Genomic DNA, 21,033 nt, shown 5'->3' on the forward strand with positions numbered 1-21,033 from the left:
TTCATTCTCAAGTAGAGAGGATTGAACCATGTGGTGAGGAGTAGCAGGAGGTCTTAGTCTTTAGGGCTTCTAGTATGCCTCAAGGCCCGGAACAGACTAATCTCGTGAGGGTGGTAGGGTGAAACCCTTTGGCAATGGCTTTGCAAAGCAGTAGAGACCACCACGAGTGCATATCCCGCCATAGCTCGGCAATTATTCTAAGTCCGGACGAGTCAAGTTTAGAAGTTAGCATGTTAGGATGTTTGACTAGTATGATGTGCTTAATTGAACTCTACATGTCTTATGTTATTATAGTTATATGATTTTTGTTTACCTAGCTCACCCTTACTCTTGTGTTTGTATGTAGTACGTGTGATGTTTTCCTTTTGCAATGATCATCCATTTGGATGTGAGCAGAGATGGATGAGGTTCGTCAGGCATTGGAGGACAATGACGTTGCTGTCTAGTTTTAGATTTGATCTTTTAGTTGCCTGTTATCTTTTTGGAATACTCTATTGTAGATAAAGTTTTAAATTTTATAGCCATTTTGGATGACTGTAAGATTAACTTTTTATCTGTAAGTGTTTAACTGTTTTATCATATTATGATGTTGACTACTTTTTATATAGTTTTTACATATATTTTGGGTTGTTACATTTAAAATTAAGTACTTAAATCTATAATATAAAGTTAGTTAATGTTTTACGATATTTTCAACTTTCTTTCCTTCTGAAATTCCTTTGGGAGAATTGTGGGAGAAGTGGTCGTTGATCTGACATTACCAGAATTTAATTACGTTGATAATGAAATCAGTCTACCAAAAGGGTTTAACAAATATAAAACCTCTATTCCTGTCTGTTCAAATACGGAGTTTATATAAATAAAAATAGTATTTTAATATTAATTTCGTAATATATACTTTTTAATATTAACAAATTATATAATTAATTTTATTGAATTTAAGTAAACAAAGTTTGTGAAACTAAATTAGACTAGTATTTTATTTTATTTTTGCTAAAAACTCTTCTTAATAGAAATATTATCAGTGTTTTTCCTTGAAACAATAATGACATAGGAATCATTGAAACATGAGGAAGACTTTTGTTGCTGCGCCACCTCAATTATTTTTGTACGAGTTTGATTATTATAGGAATGGTTTTAATGAGTTTGGAGGCAGTTGTAAAAATACTTTGGAGGGGTTTTTCTATATGCTTCTAGAACGATCTTGGAGGAGTTTTTTTTTCTTCTTTTCTAAAAGAGAAGGATGAAAGAAAATTATAAATATGCCCATGAAAACAGATTGGAAGAAAATGAGGTAGAAATATAATAAATAAAAAAATCATAATATACATTGATAAATATTCTTTATTTTCTATATTCAGAAGTGGATTAATTTTATGTTTAATTAAATTTTAAATAACTTATAAATTTAAATATTTTTAATTAATTTTTATTAAAAACATTTATTTTATTAAATACTTAAAATATATTTTGTTTTCATTTAAGTATTGTTTTGTTTGATTCTGTAGTTAATTTCGACTGTGTCACATCTTTCCTTTTTGATTTAGTAAGTTGAAGAAAATTAAGAAAAGAATGAACAACTTGATTTGATTTGTGAAAGTCAAGTCACAGTATTAAGTAAAAAAATACGCCACATTTAACTGAAAATACTAGAAATTTAATTTAAATTTCTTTTTATCAAAATGTTTCTCGTTGGAAGGTAAAGTAAATATATATATATATATATATATATATATATATATATATATATATATATATATATATATATATATATATATATATAGTGTGTGTGAAGACCTAAAAATGGTATTTTAGAAGTGACAGTGAGTTAAAAATAATGAGACTCTATTATTTTAATATTAAAAGGTTTTAATATAAAAGACATTGTTATAATCGAGTTTCATTATTTTAAAACGTATCATCTCTCTAGAAACTACTTTTCTAGAGTTCTTTATCTTCTCTCTAAGTGTTCTTCCTTCGAAGTCATTTGTTTGACAATCAGGAGATGTCTTTATGATCACGGCGTCAAGATCTACAAATCTAGCTGATCAATTTCAAGAATAGAGCAAGTACATTTTTACTCATTTTTCTCATTCTGTTTCCAAATCTGTTTTAGAATAATCTAGTACTGTTGCATGTGTTATCATACTTCTTCTAGTCATTCTTGGTTCACCTAGGGTTCTAAGGACACTGTTCGTTTCCAATTTGGTATCTCGTAGGTTCGTCTAAAGATTCCTTGTGTTTCAAGCAATCGGCAAAACGTTTCTTTGAGTTGGACAGTTTATTGCAAAGTAAAGGAAGCTAATTTGTTTTTTTTATATGTAATAAGAGGTTTAAAATCTGTTACTGATGAGTTATATGGTTATATGATAATATAAATGTTATAAATTGAGTAAATATTAATTAGTGTGCGTTATGATGAATGGTTGAGATTTTTGAATGTATGAATTGTTGTGTGATTTATCGTATGATGAAATGAATATGTTGTTGATGCAAAAACTATATGAATAATGATGGTTGTGAAAATATGAGATTGAAGTACTAATTTGGTCTTAAAGTGATGAGTGTTGGTATGTCGATTCTTGAAATAATGAGTACAATGTGGAACTTGTAGTTTGGTAAGTGTTATGGGGTAATTGTGACTGGTTAATATACTTAGATGAGGAAACTTATGATGTTAAGTTGAGAGGAAGAATCTGAGTGTAATTACTACTTGTTTGAAGTGAAATTAAGGGGTTTTGATAGGTAAGTTTGTGAGTAAAGAGTGGGTTGAGTAATACAGAAGTTTGGGGACTGTGTTAGAGCCATTTAGGACTTGTGAGAGTTGTCAAACTAGAAAAATCTGGTTTATTATGCAGTAGAGGGTTGTGAGGGTGTTTTTGCTTGGTTTTAGTCTAAATAAGGGGGTTTTAGGTAGTGAATTTCTAAGGGAGCGGGTTTGGGTTGAATTAGAGAGTTTAAGGTTTGTTGTTGAGTCATTTAAGACTTGTTCATACCTTTGGTTTGCAGAGTTTTGGGTTAGAAAGTGTAGATTTGAGTTTGGGTACTTTTGGAGTTGTCATATGGGTTTAATGCACCTAGTTTGGGTCCAATGATCAAAGAGGAACCTTGTTTTAGTTATGAACATGTTTTCACATCACTTCTAGTGTGTAAGAAATCCTTTTGATCATTAGAACAAGTCTCAAGTGCATCAAAGTCCATGAAAACAATGTGCTATCAAGTGATATGGCGCTGAGGGGCAGTTTTTGGCACCGCGCGCCTCTATTCTAGGGGCGCCAGCATTGAGCACCACCATTCTAGTGGCTCTGGCGCTAAGCGGTAGATTTTGGACGTTGAGCGCTACCGCAACAATATTGGTTTCTTTTTTAGGTTTTGAAAATATCAAATTCGGGGTTCCAGGTATTAGTTTTGGACGTTCTTTAGGTCGTTTTGGGGGTTTTAGACCCTTGTAAAGTTGTTGGTGAGGGTTTCAAAGTTGTTTTCCTTGTCTAAGTGTGAGTTTAAATGGATTTTGTATTGTTTAGTGGTTCTTTTTGGATTGTTCTTATGTAATAATATATATGGAATGATTTCACGTGATTTTTGCACTAGTAAAAAAAGGACCTTTTAACGCGTTATATATGCTTCGGTTCCGTAAAAACCGAAGCGTATAAAATGCGGTGGCATATCCGTAATTATTGAAACAGTATATGCTTCGGTTCATATAAGAATCGATGCCTATAGGGTGTACCGCCTCGGTTACATGGTCATCCGAGACATATAAATTTTTTGAAAAAGATTTCTGGCTCGGTTCTGTGAATAACCGAGTCATAAAACTCTCCAAATACTAATACACTCTGCAAAATATCATAAAAAGGCATACTGCCTCGGTTGTGCTCAGAACCGAGGCAGTAGGCTTGCCATCCCCCCTCTCTAAATGTATTGTTCAACAGAAAAGGGTTCCTAAAACGCCCAAAGCGCGTCCAAAAAGCTGAAGAATCCGTAGAGAGCTGAAGAATGGTGTTAAAGAATCCAAAGAAAATGGATTGTTCAACATATGATAGGCTTCCCAAAGCGCGTCCAAAGGGCAGGGTCTATTAGCATCCAATCGAACCTAGGGTTTATCTTTGCCACTCCAATGGAGGAGACTAACAGGGCCAGGGTTGAGATCTCTGTAGAGCCCACAAAAGTTATCACCACCGAGACCGTGTTGGTTCCACCTATGATCGACGGAAGCGATGTTGCCAGCAAAGACAACCAAGAAGGGAGGGAGAGAACCCAAATCGTAGATTTCATCCTCTTCTGCAGCTTCATCCCTTCCTCGATTTTGGTGGTGTAATCCCCCTCTCGCCATTGTTCCAAATCGATGACCATCACCCCCGTGTTGAAGTAGTAGGGTTTCCAATCGGTGAAGGTGAGCGAGAACCAGAACGTCGGGGTGAAATACGCGATGAAGTTGGTGTTGCAGTATTCGAGGGCAATGAGGACCTCCTTGTCCCCCAACGGGGTATCTGCCAGCTTGGCAATGTCGTTGAGGTAGGGGAAGGAGTTAGATATGGCGGCGAATAGGAGGGACGCGTTGGAGGAGCAAACGAGGTGGAAGCAAACGCGCTGGAGTGAAGCAGCTTCTTGGTAACAGCTTCTCGATAACAGCTTCCATCCCCAATTTTATTACTTTCTGCATTGTTTGCAAAATGTATATTACCCATTTGCAAGATTTTTTTGCTGGTTTATACTCTATTTTGAAGAGAATTTAGTGTGTAAAATGTAACTGAGGTTATCTGATTATGCAGATATGTATGCAGAGAGTCGTGTGGAGAAGCCACCGCCTATGTATGTGCCTAGGTTCTCTTAGTATTTTAATATGGTCTCGTTTGAAACTAAAGATTGAAGGGTCTTTCTTCTGATGGCATGTTGTGAATGAATCATTTGAAAAGAACAAGGAGGAGGTTGAAGGTGAGAAGAGTGTGATAACATGGTCCTTGCTGTTGGATTTCTCGGACAAATTAGAGGTGGTTTTGGAATGCTCTTTTGAGGTCACTTATCAGGAAGTGATACATGGAAGTGGAGGATCAACTGAGGATGATGGTGCTTGTGTTTAGTCGATGCAAGTGAATGTTGCAAGCACACAGGATGAAGATGACGTGGAGGAGGAAAGTGAGGAGGAGGAAGAAGGAAATTATTACGAGGATGCTGAAGAGGATGAAGAGTGTTACGACAATGAAGATGGTGATGGAGGGTGTTTACTTGATGAATTGTGTGTTGGGTTGAACAACATCAGTGTGAATGAAAGATTGTGGGAAGCACACAAGGTTTGTTTACGATAGTGAGGATGAGCTGCTGGAGAAAGTGGTGGAATCTTGTGGTTCTTCTAGGGTTTCCGAGTATAGTTATGAAACATCATGTGATAAGTAATTCCAAGCACAAATCTTTGGTCAGGTTCGATGAGAATTGAATTTTAGTACTATTGCTTTACCCTTGGATATTTTAATATAGCAATGACAAAGAATACGGTAAACATCAATAACAAGTGGACCACCAGAATGTGTGCTTTTGTTGTTCGTCAATTGATTTTTCAACAAAGAAAAAGTTTATGGGTTCAATTCAAATTGTTCGTTATTCGTGTGCCCTCTAAAGGCAACTAGTTAATTGTTATCATTATATGCCATATGAAAGGAAAACATGCATCACATTGTTAATTTCACTCTACAACCTCGGTTCACCAGCAACCAGGGTCAAAAGTCTGATGAAAAAAAAAGTAAAAAAAAGGAATACCCTCTATTGCCTCGGTTACATTTGAACCGAGGCAAAAGCAGACACCTTTTTGTCTTGATTCAGAACCGAGGTAAAAAGTGGTAGACTTTTTGCCTCGCCTATATATACCTCGGTTGCAGAACCGGTGCGGATAGACGAAAATAACCGCTGTTGTTTCCCTTTACTGCACTAGTGTTGTTTATGGTCCTTTGAAGTACAATCAATGGTATATATGTTTGTATGCAATGTATATAAAAATATATGGTTTATATGAGAATGAAAGTGGTGTGGAATGTAATATGAGAATGAAAAAAGTGTGTTAGGAGAAGAATCTCAAGGAAAGATTATATTTTCTACCAAGTTGTAAGAGAATGTTTGGTAGAGAAACTGCGGTACCCAAGTATCCTCATATTCTACCAACCATTTAACTCATGTAGAGTTGAATGGGGTGGCGGAGAGAATGGCAGGAGGTCTTCACCCAGGCCCTCTGGGTTTTTGGAGTAGAAAATTTACCTCATGGTGAGTAGGTCGAGTTACTCTTGTTTATAACTCTGCAGAGTATAAATACTACCATGAGTGCATGCCTGCAGTAGTCTATATCAGCATTATATCCGGATAAGTGAGTATTGTGGTCTTGTGGTTTTATGAATTGCTTGTTCTTGAATGTTGTTAATTGTTAAACTAAATTATTATCTGAGACTTTATTTGTACACTAGCTTACCCTTGCCTTTATGTTTTCTCTTTTTGTGTATGTTTTCTCTTTTGTAATGATTACCTTAATGGTGTGAGCTTAGGAATGATTCTTTTTCAGTCTTTTCAGCGTGAAACTGACAAATTGGCATAAATCATACATAGAGTTTTGTTCTCCAAAGTGTAAGCTCTCCTTCATTGGAAGTTTGAAATTCTTGGTAAGTTATTATCTATGTAATGTTTTATTTTAATAATTTTATACTACTGAAAAGGATGTTATATATACACATACACATAGTTTCTTCTGCATGTTTCCTTTTCTTTATTCTCTTTTCTGTCGCCAATCATTTGAAAAGATTTATCTTTTTGTCCCTAGATGATTTTACTCCACTTCTGTTTATTTGTATTCATCAACTTCAAGGTACAAATATAAAGATCAAATTAAGTATTTTTTATATGTTTATTAAGTAGTTAGACAAGTTATTGAGATAAAAATTGTATATCAAGATGGAGATTATAAATTGAGAAAAAGTTAATTTATACATTTTAGTTTAAGAGGATGATGAAGAAGACGTGATAAGTTAAAATTGTTTAAAGTGCCTGTCTTTGTCCAAGCTACACCAAATAAATTTCTTTACACTACTTTATAAAAATCGAATGTTATCGTATAATTATTTCTCTCTCTATTTTTGTTTTTTCTTGAAGTTGAAGTTTAAGGATTTCTTATTTTTTTCTTAACCATCATTATTTAGAAATTTTCTTTTTCTCAAACTATTAGCCATTTGAAACTTTTTCTGAGAGAGAAAACTAACACAGTAAAAAGGAATACACCAACCGAATAAACATAAGATCAAATCACATTGCCCAGGAATCGTGATCTCCTAACACCCTCCAAAAAGAGAAAACCATTTTAGGCAAAGACATATCTCACCAACCAAAAGAAATGGCGTGCTGTGTTAGCAACTTCAATTGAAAAAGAAAAACTTGAAGATATTTTTCCCATTCATCTTCTGTTATTTTACGAATTTCATTACTTCAATTGTTCTTTGTTTTTCACATATTTAACATTATCCTTTTTCAATTCTCACCTTTTGTATCATCCTAATAACAAAACAATACCCACAATTGCATATTAAAACTTAGTGAATAAATGCTAATCAAAATGGTATATGATTTGCACAGCTATGTTAAGAAATGAAGAACAAAATGGAGTACCAACAAGGGACATCAAAAGAACAGTGAGTCACAGATTTTACCATTTCATTTCATCATATCCATAATCTTTCTATAATGAGACTTGCATATGGGAACTAAAAACACGAAATTTCTCAAGTGAGAAAAGATTAGTAAAGAAAGTATATCTCTGCTCAGAATCACCTTGTTTCTCCTCTGTGGAGAAGGGAATGAGGTGAATTAGCAAAAGAGAGAAAACTATCCATGTCTCTGTTTCCAAAATTGGAGCCTGAACTCATCTTGTCAAAGGAAGAAGATGCAAGTGAGTGCAAGAACTCATCAAACCCCTCCTGCTGACTTATATCACCTGGTTTTTTCAAGTCCTCCGGCACTTCAACTTCCCCATCTAAATGCCTCATCACTTGCCTCATGCTAGGCCTAGCAGCAGGCGCATCATTTGAGCACAGCAACCCCAATTTCAACACCACCAACACCTCTTTCTCATCAAAATTTCCATTTAGTTTTGGGTCCACCACATCGAGTATTCTCCCTTGTTTGTACTTGTCCCACACCCAATCCACCAAAACCAACTCTTCTGGCAATGCCTTAGGCTCAATTGGCCTGCGCCCACAAGCCACCTCAAGCAGAAGTGCCCCAAATGCAAAAACATCAGAGCTTGTAGTTGCCTTTCCTGTTCTAGGCAACTCAGGAGCCAGATAGCCTAATGTGCCCACCACTCTTGTGGTGCTTGGGTTAGCCCCATGTTCATACAATCTTGCCAACCCAAAATCACCTAGTCTTCCATTAAGCTCAAAATCCAGCAGAACATTGCTGGCCTTCACATCTCTGTGTATCACCACCTGCTCATACCCCTCATGTAGATACAGAAGAGCTGAAGCAACATCCTTTATGATCTTGAACCTGTGTTCCCAACTTAGGACCATCTTTGGATCATCAAACAAGTACTTGTCCAAGCTCCCATTGGCCATGAAATCATACACAAGCAGGAGGTCGCCACGGCGGCGGCACCATCCCAGTAATTGAACCAAATTCCGGTGGCGAAGCCGGCCTATGCTGGCAATTTCCGACACGAATTCCCTCAGTCCCTGCTTAGATTCGTGAGAAACTCGCTTGACGGCTACTTGGATCTTGGAGTTTGGCAATGTTCCTTTGTAAACTCTGCCAAAACCACCCTGCCCAAGGAGTTCTTTATCCTTGAAGCCTCTGGTGGCCTTCTTGAGCTCTTGGTAGGAGTACCTATGTGGCCCGATTTCAAGCTCCCATGCTTCAATCACATCGGAGTTCCTCATTTTTCTGTAAAAGTAAATGCCAATGGCAATGGCTAATAACACAATAACAGCAACTGAGACTGAAACCCCAACAATCAAAGATGTCTGCTTTTTCTTTGGCTGTGGAAGCATCGGGAGAGAAGAGAGATCAAGGGGTGGTGCTGGTCCATTGATTTTGAAGCTCCAACCCAAGATGTAATGGGAGCTGGCAAGCAAACCCGTTGATGCAGAGAACCCAACATACATAGTGTCATGAAAAACGGGTGCGAGATCCACATTAAAGGACAAGATTGGAGTGTTGGGTTTGGATGAATTTGGGGAAAGTGCAACACTGATAACACTTAATTCAGAATCATAATCAACCCAAGCCAGAATCGGTTTCCCACCTTTGAGATTGAGACCCACCACACTAACATTGGCAGATTTATTGGACTGCATGCTATTAATGTCTATTCCAACATGGTTATCATTAATATCCCCAAACTCAAAGTCTTGCACAGTGTCAAACTCAACAGCAAAGATATGGTTGGAGATGTTGCCATTATCACTGGAATTAAGAAGGCCAAGGTACTGGCTAGGTAGAGCCTTGAGATCCTTGGAAGTTGCTATTGTGAAAGCCAAGCCATGGCCACCTAGCTTGGGGTACTCAGGAACAATAGCCAGAGCAAACGAGGAAGAAAAGGAAACAACTTTACCGGTGGTGGAGTTCTTCATCTGAAAAGGAGATGGGTAAAAGGCATGACCCATTAACCTGCTGGTTTCATTAGTCAATTTGAGTATTCCATTTTTCTCTATCTCAGCCACCCCATTCAATGTCAGGTTGCTAGCACCCACATCCTTGAATCCAGCATAGAGAAGCTGCTCAACCTGGGATGAAACTGGGATCAGAAGAAACACCAAAAGAGAAAACAATTTCAAAAGAGTGGTCATGATGAACAAGATAATATACAAAAGATCAGAGAGACAAGAAGGGAGTGTGAGATGACAAAGTTAGTGGAAGTATAGAGAAAAATGAGATAAGAAGAAGAAGCATAACAGGTTGTTTATTGAATAGAAAAGTTGGTGAAATAGATCTTAGAGGAGGAAATGGGGTGGCAAAAGAGTAAAGAGGGAATGGTATGAGAGAAGATGCAGAAGCAGTTATAAAGGATAGAGTAAAAGTGGAAGCTTTAGGGGTTGGGGATTGCAAGGGTTCAAAAGTCTCCCCTTGCAATAAATGTACAAAAACAGCACATGAAGCATCATGAACCAAGACAGGGAACATCCATCCCTCTTTTACACCCCTAACCCAAAAACAAAGTTGAAACATGAGAGCGACTAGGCTTTGCAATTGGGAAAGATTATGAACCAACCCACCTACACCAAATTTTTGTGGTTAGAGAGATATGGGAAAATGTGAAAATCTGATAGGAAAAATAAATTAGTTTTATGCTAAAAAAATTAAAAATTGGGTTTCTCAATCAAGCCGATTTAGTAGAAAATCTGGAAGGAAGACTCGGAAAAAATACAAAAAGAGTGGGGAAATTGGGCACCAATGCCTTTGGCTGCTTCGTATAATTTTATCTTCTGGATTTCGTACTGTCATTTTCAAATGGGAAGAACCCAAAGATTCTCTAAAGAATGTTCACTGGATAATTCATTTATTTTTCATTTACTCTATTTCCTGTCATCTTTCATGGTAACAATAGTATTACTGCATGCTCTAGATATTGAGATGAAAAAGAAACAAATGAAAGATTCTATTTTTTGTTTACGAGAAACCTCTAATTATATTTTATTTCCTGTCCTTTTCTTTTTCACTTTACTGGGCAAATTTATAAGTGTGTACTTTTTTTATATAATTGTGTAGTTGCATAGTCATAAATTGATGAGAAATTATAAATTTATTACTTTTATTTTAGTACAGTTATATATTAAGATAAAAAGTCAAATATCTATGAATATTACGAAGTTATGAAGCAGTTTGATGTGTTGTGCTATCATTGTCAATCAATTATTAATTTAATGGAGAAGAAACAGGTGTTTCATGGTTATACGCCCACATGTGAAATGAATATGATTGTTTATGTTTAATCAATTGTTTCATAGGTTTTAAGCAAAATTATCTTATGCACAAAAAAGTTTTAGCAGTTTTGACGAAAAAAATAATATAAAAACTAGAGGGTAAAAAGAGTTAACCTAACTTAATCCGTCTTTATTTTGTTGATATTTGGCTTGAGGTGATTGAAAATATTAACTCAATCTAAAGTGCTTTTAACCTATAGGATTAAGCTAAATCTAGTTTAAGATTGAACTGAAAATATGAACCCAAATCCGCCAACATAAAACTAGATGACTTTATAAATTGGCTCACTACATAAATAGATATAAATAATATAAATCACTTAAGAATATTCTTCTACTCAATAATCTATAATAATTTACAAAACATCATCGTATATAAACAAAATATTTAACTAAACCATCCTTCAAAATAGAATATCTATATATAAAATCAAAGGACCATCCCATCTCCCACCCTTATATAAATTGAAATACATAAATTAATTAATTAAATCACAAAACTCAACCCAACTTATTTTAAACATTTTTAAAATCAATATCGAGAACCTATTTATCTGTATTTGCTTCTTGACTATTGAAGATTCTTCTCCAATCAATGTAGATGCCATACGTCAAATCTTATGATGGTAATCCAAAAGATAAAAGAAAAAGATATATGTAAATCTTATCATGTTAATCTAAACCAAGATTAAGAAAACAAGTTATGACCTAGTTTCGACTATCGTGATGGAAAGGGTAAAGAACGTTGGGTACACCAAATTGAAACTAGAAAACTAGAAAATAGTGGTCAATCTTGAATTTCGATTGGAAGGGTGATAACTGCTAAAGGATGAATAGAATAGAATAAGGGAATCACGTTTTGAAAAGGCTTCTTTATTTTAGGGGGTGGGTGGTGGTGATGGTGGGAAAGGAAATATATCAATCATAAATAACACAAAAGCTTTCTGTAAGTCCTCAGCATCTCTTTCTCTGCTTAATTAATCTATGTTTTGAAAGAAGACTCAACATTCGAACATAGTATTCCAAACCTATTTGCCAACTATGCAATAAACAAATGTACAATGTAGTTTCTTGGAATGCATTATGGACAAACTTTGGGTTCTATGCCTCTAGATTATTCTATTGCATAAACAGCTCATGTTCATTAGTTTTCTTTTAAGAAAGGAAGAATGGTTTTGTATTAATATATTTAGCAGGAGACTTTTATAAGTATCTTTAGTGAAATTGTATCATGTGTTTTGACCAAATTTTTTTATAATTTCTCCTAAATCTGCCTTTAATCTATGTGTAAGTTAGTTTTCTATTAATTTCTCCTAAATCTTCCTTTAATTTACTTGTGAGTTAATTTTATCTTTTTTAATTTTTTGTTTTTATTTTCCTCTCGTAACAATGCTAATATTTTTTTTTCGAACATAGTAATGTGTAACTAACTACTAGATATGCACCGGGCGTAAGTTTTAAATTGTTGGCAATGAAAAATTAGGTCACAAAAGATTATTTCATTATTTGATGTTGGCTCTTCATGTAATTTCTTTTAATCATGTAACGTGAGTTTATTATGATAACTTTCTTGGTATTTGCATTAACGTAGTAATATGAACTGTAATAATATAACATAATCTCCCAATACATATATCAGATATTTTCTATTTTTTTTAGGATTAAAGTTTTGTTTAAACATGTTTTTCTTGTTAGAAGTTTTCACTCCTGAATGAATATGTTCTATTATCAAGTGTTGCGCATTATTTATCTTTTAGAAACTCGCTTGTTAGTGCATCATTCTTCATTATTGTAACCTTGGAAAGAAAATTATATGCACAAGCACAAGATATTTTATAAAGAGTATTATAAAATTTAATATAATAATTAAAATTCTTATTAACACAAATATTACTTAAACCATACAACCTTATTACAAAATCAAAAAGAGTAAAAAAATAAATAAATTTGTTTAAAACTTGGGACAAATGATCATTGGGTTAAATTAAAAAATAAAAATATTTTATTGCATTAAAAATGTTATATTGCACCTTTTTTTTTAGCCTTTAGCTTTAGACATTTGTTGTTGATTTTGTTAACTTGTTACTTGAAAAACGGGTGAATTAAGTTGTGAAGATCTAGAAAATGATATTTTAGAAGTGGTAATGAGTTAAAAATATTAAGACTCGATTATTTTAATATTAAAAAGATTTTAATATAAATGAATTTGTTATAAACGAGTTTCATTATTTTAAAACACATCATCTCTCTATAAACCACTTTTCTAGAGTCATTTGCCTTCTCTCAAAGGGTTCTTGCACCTTGCTCATCTGTTTCAAGATCAGAGAGTGCCTCTGTGATCCTTGAGGCAAGGTCTACCAATTTATCCGATCAATTTGTCCAAAAGAGTGAGTTATTTTCAACTCTTTTCTTGAGCTCTCACACTTTTCCATTGCATGTGGACTTTAATTCCTCTACATGTGTCATCTGAGCCTTCTGTTAGGTTCTCTACTGATCAATGGTTCTAATGATATATCTTGATCATGTTTTCATGTTTGTAAGTGTTCTTTGAAGTCTTTGAGTTGAGAGAGCAGAGTAGGGTTCTCTAGAGCTGGTTTAAGTTCTTAAAAAGGTAAGGAGAGTTAAATACCTCTTTTCTATTTTGTTAATGTTTGATAATTTGAATTGGTATGTTGGAGTTGATTAAAGAGATTTTGTTGTGTTGTGGTATAATTACTTGAACTTGATCAATATGTGTGATATTTGATATTGGAAGATTATTGTGATGCATACTTTTGTATATTACCTATTTGATCACTGATAACTCCAAATTTGCATTTTTTTTCCAGTGTTTAGGAGTCTTTCTGAGCTTCTTTTAGTTTTTAATTGAAAACTAAATCAATTTTATTTATGCGGATGTCTAATTGAAGTAAGGCCTTAAAAGCCAAATAAAAGTAGTTAGACTCTCGAGTAGTGAACAACTACCTTATTTGTTATTTTGAAAGATCCAAAGGCTTTAAATTTTATGATCCTAAATTAAAGACAATTGTTTGAGACAGAAATTGCCACAGTCTTTAAGGATATTAAGTTTGCAGGAAAGAACAAAGTTAGAAACTTTTTCTTAGAGAAAGAATTAGTAAAATTCCATAATCAAATCAAACAATTGCTTTCGATAAAGCAAGTTTGTAACCTCTACAAAATATTCCCATTCAAGATAATTTGGTCATTCATCAAGAACAAACTCAAGATCTTAAGAGACTTCTTCATGAGCCTTTGCGAAGATCCACAAACGAAAGGAGAAATGATATTCTAATTTATTGTGTTATTACTCCAAGAACATGAGGAAAATAATGGAATTATGGAAGATGACATAATCAACTTTCATCAAGCCGTGAAAGATTCCAACTAAGAAAAATGGATTAAAGCAATGATTGAGGAGTATAAGTTCATGCAAGACAACAAGTTTTTGGAACTTATCTTGTTACCAGAAGGTGCGGAACCCATTGATTGTAAATGAATATTTTAGAGTAAATAGGTTTTCAAAGGTAATGTGAAAAGATGTAAGGCTCGTCTTATTGTTAGGGCTACACCCAAAAGGAAGAGATTGACTTTAAAGAGCATTTAAGTTTAAGGCTTTCTTTTTTTTTAATATAATTTAATATTTAGAAGTTATAAGTAGGGTGGTGAGTCAACCCAACTCACCACAGGTTCAACTTGGGTGAGTCTGTGCCAAAATTTGCAATTTTTTAAACCCAATTTGACTCGAACCTATGATGGGTCATGTTGACTCACGAATTTTAACCCTTTTATGACAACTCTATTGTAAATTTGGCAAAATTTTGTAACAATAAAATCACAATGATTTTCTTAGAAACTCCATGGAATTTTAAAAAATCATAACAGTTTCACCTAGAACCGTGTTGGAATGGAGAAATCATGACGGTTTGGTGACTTAACCATCATTAAATAGCTAGCAAGGGTTAAAAAGGTTTTACCTTTTCACTTTCCTGCACATGCACAATTTGTCGTTGTCCTCTTCGTCGCACTAAAGCAATATTATCTCCCCATCCCCATTGTGGTCTTCACCTTGCACCCACTTGCCAAGTGGTTTCATGTAGTGTTCTCTGCCATTGGCCCTTCTTTTGTAATAATTAATGTTATTAATGTTTGTTATATAGATCGCTCTTGGACGACCTGAACACCCTAGATGTGTTCGTGTTGTTGGATGTAGTGTTTGTATTCGATCTTACTTTAGAGCCTCATTGAAAGCTAATATCATTCATCCACTTATGCACATGTGGAGGAGTACATGAAGAAATTGAAATGTGACCTCGCTAAAGAGCTACGAAAGGAGATGAAACAAAGTTGCAAGTCACTACAAAAAAAAAGGTTTGTTTCTCGAGGATCCACTAGCCACATTGAAGGAGGTTCTGCATCCGTAGGTACAAACCTAGTGGAGATTCCATGGGATGCTACTACTTTTGTTCAAACAAAGTGAGTTTCCATTATACATTTACCAATCTTATTTAGAGGAGATATTTGCAGGAAATCAGGAGTTAAATATATTTGTTGTATAGTTATGGATGTTGTAAGTTAACTTTTAATCATTTTTTTGTTACCTTAAATAAATTGAGGATGTTATTAATGTACACAATTTAGGTACTTGCATGGTTTTTACTTGGGAGCGAGAAAGGATAACACATATGGGTTTATAGACCATCAAGTCACATAACTAGTTGGCAAATCCCCTATAGAAAGATGAATGTACATCAACAAAGTCATACTAGATGGAATAAACAATTTTACATTGCTTCATATATAGCTAAGTAATTATATCCTAATTTAATAATTACATTTTAGCCTTTTAAATATGTTTTAACTAATTTTCAATGTAGTCGTCATTGACAACTACTAGTTATTGCAGTACCAATTCGTATCACTTCATGGTTTTGCTCCTTACATAAAAAACCTCATAGTCACTTGAAAAATATAATAGATATTTTAAGAAAAGTCTACTACTTCATTGACCTTGAACATATAATGTCATGTTTTCTAACATTAAATGTTATTATATTTAGTGCTTTTAATGGTCAAAGCATAATCAGTGATAGATCAAGTGCCACAACTAAACATGTCACATGACAATTCCTCAAGGTATTTATAATACTATGTAATTCATTTACTACGTATTATCATATAATTTATCTAATGAGTATAACTATGGTGTAGTGCAATAAACAAACTAGTAACTTTGAGTGTAGCTATTACGTCATGCAATGGATTACAATTATTGTGGAAGTTGGTTATGAAAGCAGTTAGGATAAGATAATATAATATATCCCATTTAAACATATGTCCTTAATTCATTGTTATATGTAATAATTTTAACTTCAATTTACTTTTGTAGATTTTTTTTTACGAACAACCAATAGATTTAGTTTAGTAGTTTTAAATGTTTAAGAAATTTTTTCAAATATTAGATAGTTATACTTGTTTGAATTAGCTGTATTTTTGGAAACTTTTGACAGATTTTTGGTAAAATGAAATTGTAAATAGTTTATATTTAAAAAAAAAATACCAACTTCCACGATGATTATGACATAAATCATTATGATATATGTTGTTTCCATTATGTTTATGGTACAAACCGTCATGATATAGGCTCGTTAGACCCAAATTATTTTAATTTGAGATCAAAATATCACAATGATTAAGAACCAAAACTGTTGTGATACACTACAAGAAAAAATTAAATTACATACAGCCAAAATCCGTATATAAGGCCCAAAATCCGTATATAACACTTGGTTACATACGACTTATATACGGACAAAAATCCATATATAAAACTGTCGTAGTTAAATTATATAAAAATCCGTATATAAAATCCGTATATAATTATGTACAGAAAAATCCGTATATAATATAAAAAGATCCGTATGTAACTTTATGATTTTATAAAAAAAAAATTAAATGAACTCACATCTGCACCCAACTAAGAGTTACATATAACTCAAAAGAGACAAACACAATTGTCAAATTACATCTCAAGCATTTCACATTTAAAAGTCAAATATATTCATAAATAAGTAGTACAATTCATAAAATGGTAAACATAATAGTAAATTAAACTATTTATACAATTGGTTATCTATGAAAAACTATCTAAGAATTGTTCCACCAGTACCACTAACTAGCCATTTATCATCAAGGCGATGGCTCTAAACCCCAAATAAAGAATCTTCAATTCTTGTGTTGCTGAGTAGAAGATTTACCAAGTGAATAGAAAAGTCTTGAGGATGTTGATGATGTTGCATTTGATTGCAAAGGCCTTGTGGTAGTTCCTGCCATTGTTGTAAAAATGTGAAGCCAAGTTCGAAAACTTTTGCTGAGTAACACTTCTCATTCTCTCCACCGTGCTCTTCTCCTAACAGTGCTCTTCTCCTAACAGTGCTCTTCTCCTGACAGTGCTCTTCTCCTGACAGTGCTCTTCTCCTGACAGTAACACATCATTTAACACTATTAGAAATGTCAATTGAGATGGTGCAAAGATCAAATGATAATTTCCATATATCCAAAGCATAAAATCTATAGCAATATCTTACAAGATTCATTAAGCATGTATTTGACCACAAAATTCTTCTCTTATTCCCATCCACTATATTTTTTTATATAAGCAAAAATTCCAAAGTCGATTTGTCACCTATGTTGAATTCATACGACTATTCAGTTCGTTTCACATCTAGGTCATCAGTTTTATAGTATTCACCAATAAATTAAATACAAAAAAAACCAATTAAAACAATCAAAAGCCATTCAATTATAAAGTAACTTTCTTGGATTACTTTTTTCCACGGGGATTCAATACAGAGGTGTGATAAAACTATGTTTTAATAATAAGAAAAATATATAAGGACTTATACTTTAACAATATAAAATCCAAAAAATTAGATACGTAAAAAAATATTAATATATTAAAAATATAAAAGTAAACAAGAATTTAGATGAATAAAAAGGAGAGATAAAAAGTAAAATTAAAGGTGGAAAAAGCTGGCAGGATTTATATTCTAATCAATCCAGAATTTCAATCCGAGGACTACTAAAATAAATACTTATGAATGGGTTCTTAATTTAATTTCAACAATATATACATTTAACTACTAAAATAATCCATTTAAAAGAAAAATTTGCTGCCACAAGTACATGGTAGATGCATTAATATAAAGGAACTACTCTGACACAAGTGCTAACCCTGAAATCTGCTTGACTAAGAACTTCTTTGGTTGTTACATTGAATTCATTCCTTATGGAAGGATTGCGTCACCAGGTTTGGTAAGATTCAGCTCCTGTATGAATAAAGAAACTGCACAAATTAAAAAACTAATATGCACACATAATACAAAATAAACATTAACAGAGTAAAGGTTGAGATATCATGTAATGAAAGGATATTGTAGCCATGGTTGTTTAATAGTTCTGCACTAATAGCATAAGAAACTAAAAGTTGTAGATGAGAAAGGATGAGTAATCGAACTTGATAGAAAGGATTCGGCAATTAATTGAATCCCGTGACAAAAGTGCCATGACAAAAAGAGATTTGCCAAAATAAAGTATACCAAAATCCCATATTCTCCTTATTAGAAAATAACTTCACCCTCTTAGGGCCTAAAAGATGGAAATGCAATCCAATTATAACTACGATAACATTAAAAAAAAGTGCAGTAGCAATCAGTGAAGATCATATTTACAAGATAAATAATCATCTATAGCAATCAGTGAAAGACGTAATTCAAAATTTGTAGGAACTAAATTCTTAAACTTTGAAAGACGTAACAGTATTCATCCATTTAAGAAAGTTAATTACAATAGTTTTACCAATTCAAAATAACTAAACTGCGAAAACAAGAATCTCGGATGAAATTTCATGCCAACAATGTAAACTATAAGTATATCACCACACGCTCATCTCACAAAATAACTAAAAAAAATAAGTCCTAAAAGAACACAATCATCAGCGAAAAATAAAAACCCACAACTAAAATCACAACACAACATGTGACGAGATTGCAGAGAGTGCCTCTGCGACACAAGTCAACACCCTCGTAATCAAAGCCAATGACGAGCTTCGATTGAGGTGATGATTCAAGGAAAAAGAGGAGGCTACAGTGACACACCTTATACCACTTCGAATCTTCTTAAACATCAATATAATCGCCTCAATCGAACTTCCGAACCGAACCATAAAGCATTATGTGCCAATGAAAGAAACAAAAGAGGGATTAGGGTTCACGAGTTTTTGCAATGTCGGGCTAGGGACTCCTAGCATTTGAACGAACAAAGAGGCTACTTACTAGGACCCAGTGAGCGTCACCTTAACCAATAACAACAACAAACTTCGTCACCGTCTCTGACGAACTCCGTCACCGTCTCTGACGAACTCCGTCACCGAACGCCACACAACATCAAACGACACACAATGGAGAGATGAAGGAGATTAGTTTGAAGATGCAGTGGTGAGACGGTGGTCATAGACACGGAGGAAAAATGACAATGCTTCGACAACAATACCTAGGGTTCAATGTCTTTAGGAATTGCTTCTTCAGTCTCGTACGAAATTCGCGAAATGAAAAATGTTGGGGGAGAACACGGGTACCACACAGCGACAACGACACCTTGGAAGACCACGATTGGAGGCAGGGACTCCTAGGGTTTGATCGACGAAGATGATGGATCGACGAACGAAGATGATGGTTCCAGATGATGAAGGGGAATGACTATGATCGATGAGAAGAATCACTTGATGACAAGAATGGCCAGAGAAGAAGCTATGATCGATCGAGAGGGAAGAAAAGAGCCGAGAGGAAAGAAAGAGCTGAGACGAAGAAGGGCTCAAGAACTTTCCAACAACACTCATTCTCTCTGCCTATTACGTTTTCTTTTAGGGTTTAATTTGTTAATTTTTTTTCTTTAATATCTGTATATAATATCTTGGAGGAACCCAATTACATTCAGATATTATATAAAGTTTTATCCTTCAGAAAACTCCAAACAAAAGGCTCCAGCATTATGTACAGATCTTAAGTATGAATAATCCGTATAAAAACTTTTTTTCTATTATATAATTTATCCGTATATAAAATCCATATATAACAAAACATTATGTACGGATCTGGATCCGTATGTAATAATCCGTATTTAAATGACCTTTTTCTTGTAGTGATAGTTTAATTCCAAATTTGAATTATTTTTATGTAATTTATTTGTTTAACCATGGGAAATAATATCACTACGGTTTTCAACAATCACAATGGTAGCCAACCTGTCTTGATTTTCGTCAAATTTTTCATGACAGCATGATCAACGACGATGAGGATTTCATAGTAGAAAGGTTTTTTTGTCTGTTGTGATATGAATTTTCTACAATAGCGCATGTATATGCTACCTTCATGTAATTTTCATGCTACATATTTCATGGTGAGTTTGTGTCTTTTTGTTGTGTGAATATTAGTGATCATTGATAGATTTAATTATGTTGATATGACAAAAATCACTTTGGTTCTATGTATTGATATAATTAATAGACAAGATTAAGTCATTATGCCCAAAGAATATAATGACAAATTTTGAGCTCATAAAGTATAATATATTTATAAGGACATACATATGTGACCAATGAGAGATTGTTATAATTTTTGAGTCACATATATGTTATTTAAAGGTGTTAGAGTCATTATATGATTGATTAGTCTAATAACATAATTGTTATGAAATACTATTATGTAATACCCTAAACTAATATTCTAATGTGATAAGAAACTGAATTGAAAATATTAAAATATGAAATACATTGAAATCCTCAATTGTAGATAATGTAACATTACATAATAGGTTAAGATTTTGTTTTCTCTTCATAAGGAGAAATAATAAAAATGGTCTCTTAGACCCTCTATATTTAGAATATCATATACATGCGATTAATCTCATAATCTACATTATTCCTAATTACAAACTTAAGTAAGCGTCCACGTTATTTTTCATTTTTACCATGAATTATATCATGTGTTTATTAAAAATTAATATATAATTGTATTATATATTTTGGATG

At 33.6% G+C, this 21,033-nt stretch overlaps 1 protein-coding gene, 1 long non-coding RNA gene and 1 pseudogene across 6 annotated transcripts; all 3 read right to left on the bottom strand.

The window, feature by feature from the left end:
* Window positions 1-3,925: 3,925 nt before the first annotated feature.
* On the bottom strand, window positions 3,926-4,688 carry LOC108327440 (probable galacturonosyltransferase-like 1; annotated as a pseudogene).
* Window positions 4,689-7,652: 2,964 nt separating this feature from the next.
* LOC108326830 (L-type lectin-domain containing receptor kinase S.4) lies at window positions 7,653-10,290 on the bottom strand. 4 transcript variants are annotated; one of them, XM_052873230.1, is made up of 2 exons: window positions 10,242-10,290; window positions 7,653-9,752 (listed from the first exon to the last, which is right to left on the bottom strand). In XM_052873230.1, exon 2 carries the CDS (start codon window positions 9,630-9,632, stop codon window positions 7,797-7,799), a length of 1,836 nt encoding a protein of 611 aa, XP_052729190.1. In that variant the 5' UTR covers window positions 9,633-9,752; window positions 10,242-10,290; the 3' UTR covers window positions 7,653-7,796. The 4 variants fall into 4 exon arrangements, with proteins under 4 accessions (XP_052729190.1, XP_052729188.1, XP_052729189.1 ...); XM_052873228.1 differs by lacking the exon at window positions 10,242-10,290 and adding an exon at window positions 9,922-10,234; XM_052873229.1 differs by lacking the exon at window positions 10,242-10,290 and adding an exon at window positions 9,835-10,232.
* A 6,685-nt stretch (window positions 10,291-16,975) lies between these two features.
* LOC108328733 (uncharacterized) lies at window positions 16,976-19,842 on the bottom strand. Of its 2 annotated transcripts, XR_008247096.1 has the most exons (4): window positions 19,280-19,842; window positions 19,103-19,153; window positions 18,180-18,274; window positions 16,976-17,423 (listed from the first exon to the last, which is right to left on the bottom strand). It is a non-coding gene; the product is annotated as an uncharacterized LOC108328733 (long non-coding RNA). The 2 variants fall into 2 exon arrangements; XR_001832140.2 differs by having other exon boundaries at window positions 19,103-19,842.
* Between the last annotated feature and the right edge of the window lie 1,191 nt (window positions 19,843-21,033).

This window comes from Vigna angularis, chromosome 2 (assembly GCF_016808095.1).
Source record: "Vigna angularis cultivar LongXiaoDou No.4 chromosome 2, ASM1680809v1, whole genome shotgun sequence".
NCBI lineage: Eukaryota > Viridiplantae > Streptophyta > Magnoliopsida > Fabales > Fabaceae > Vigna > Vigna angularis.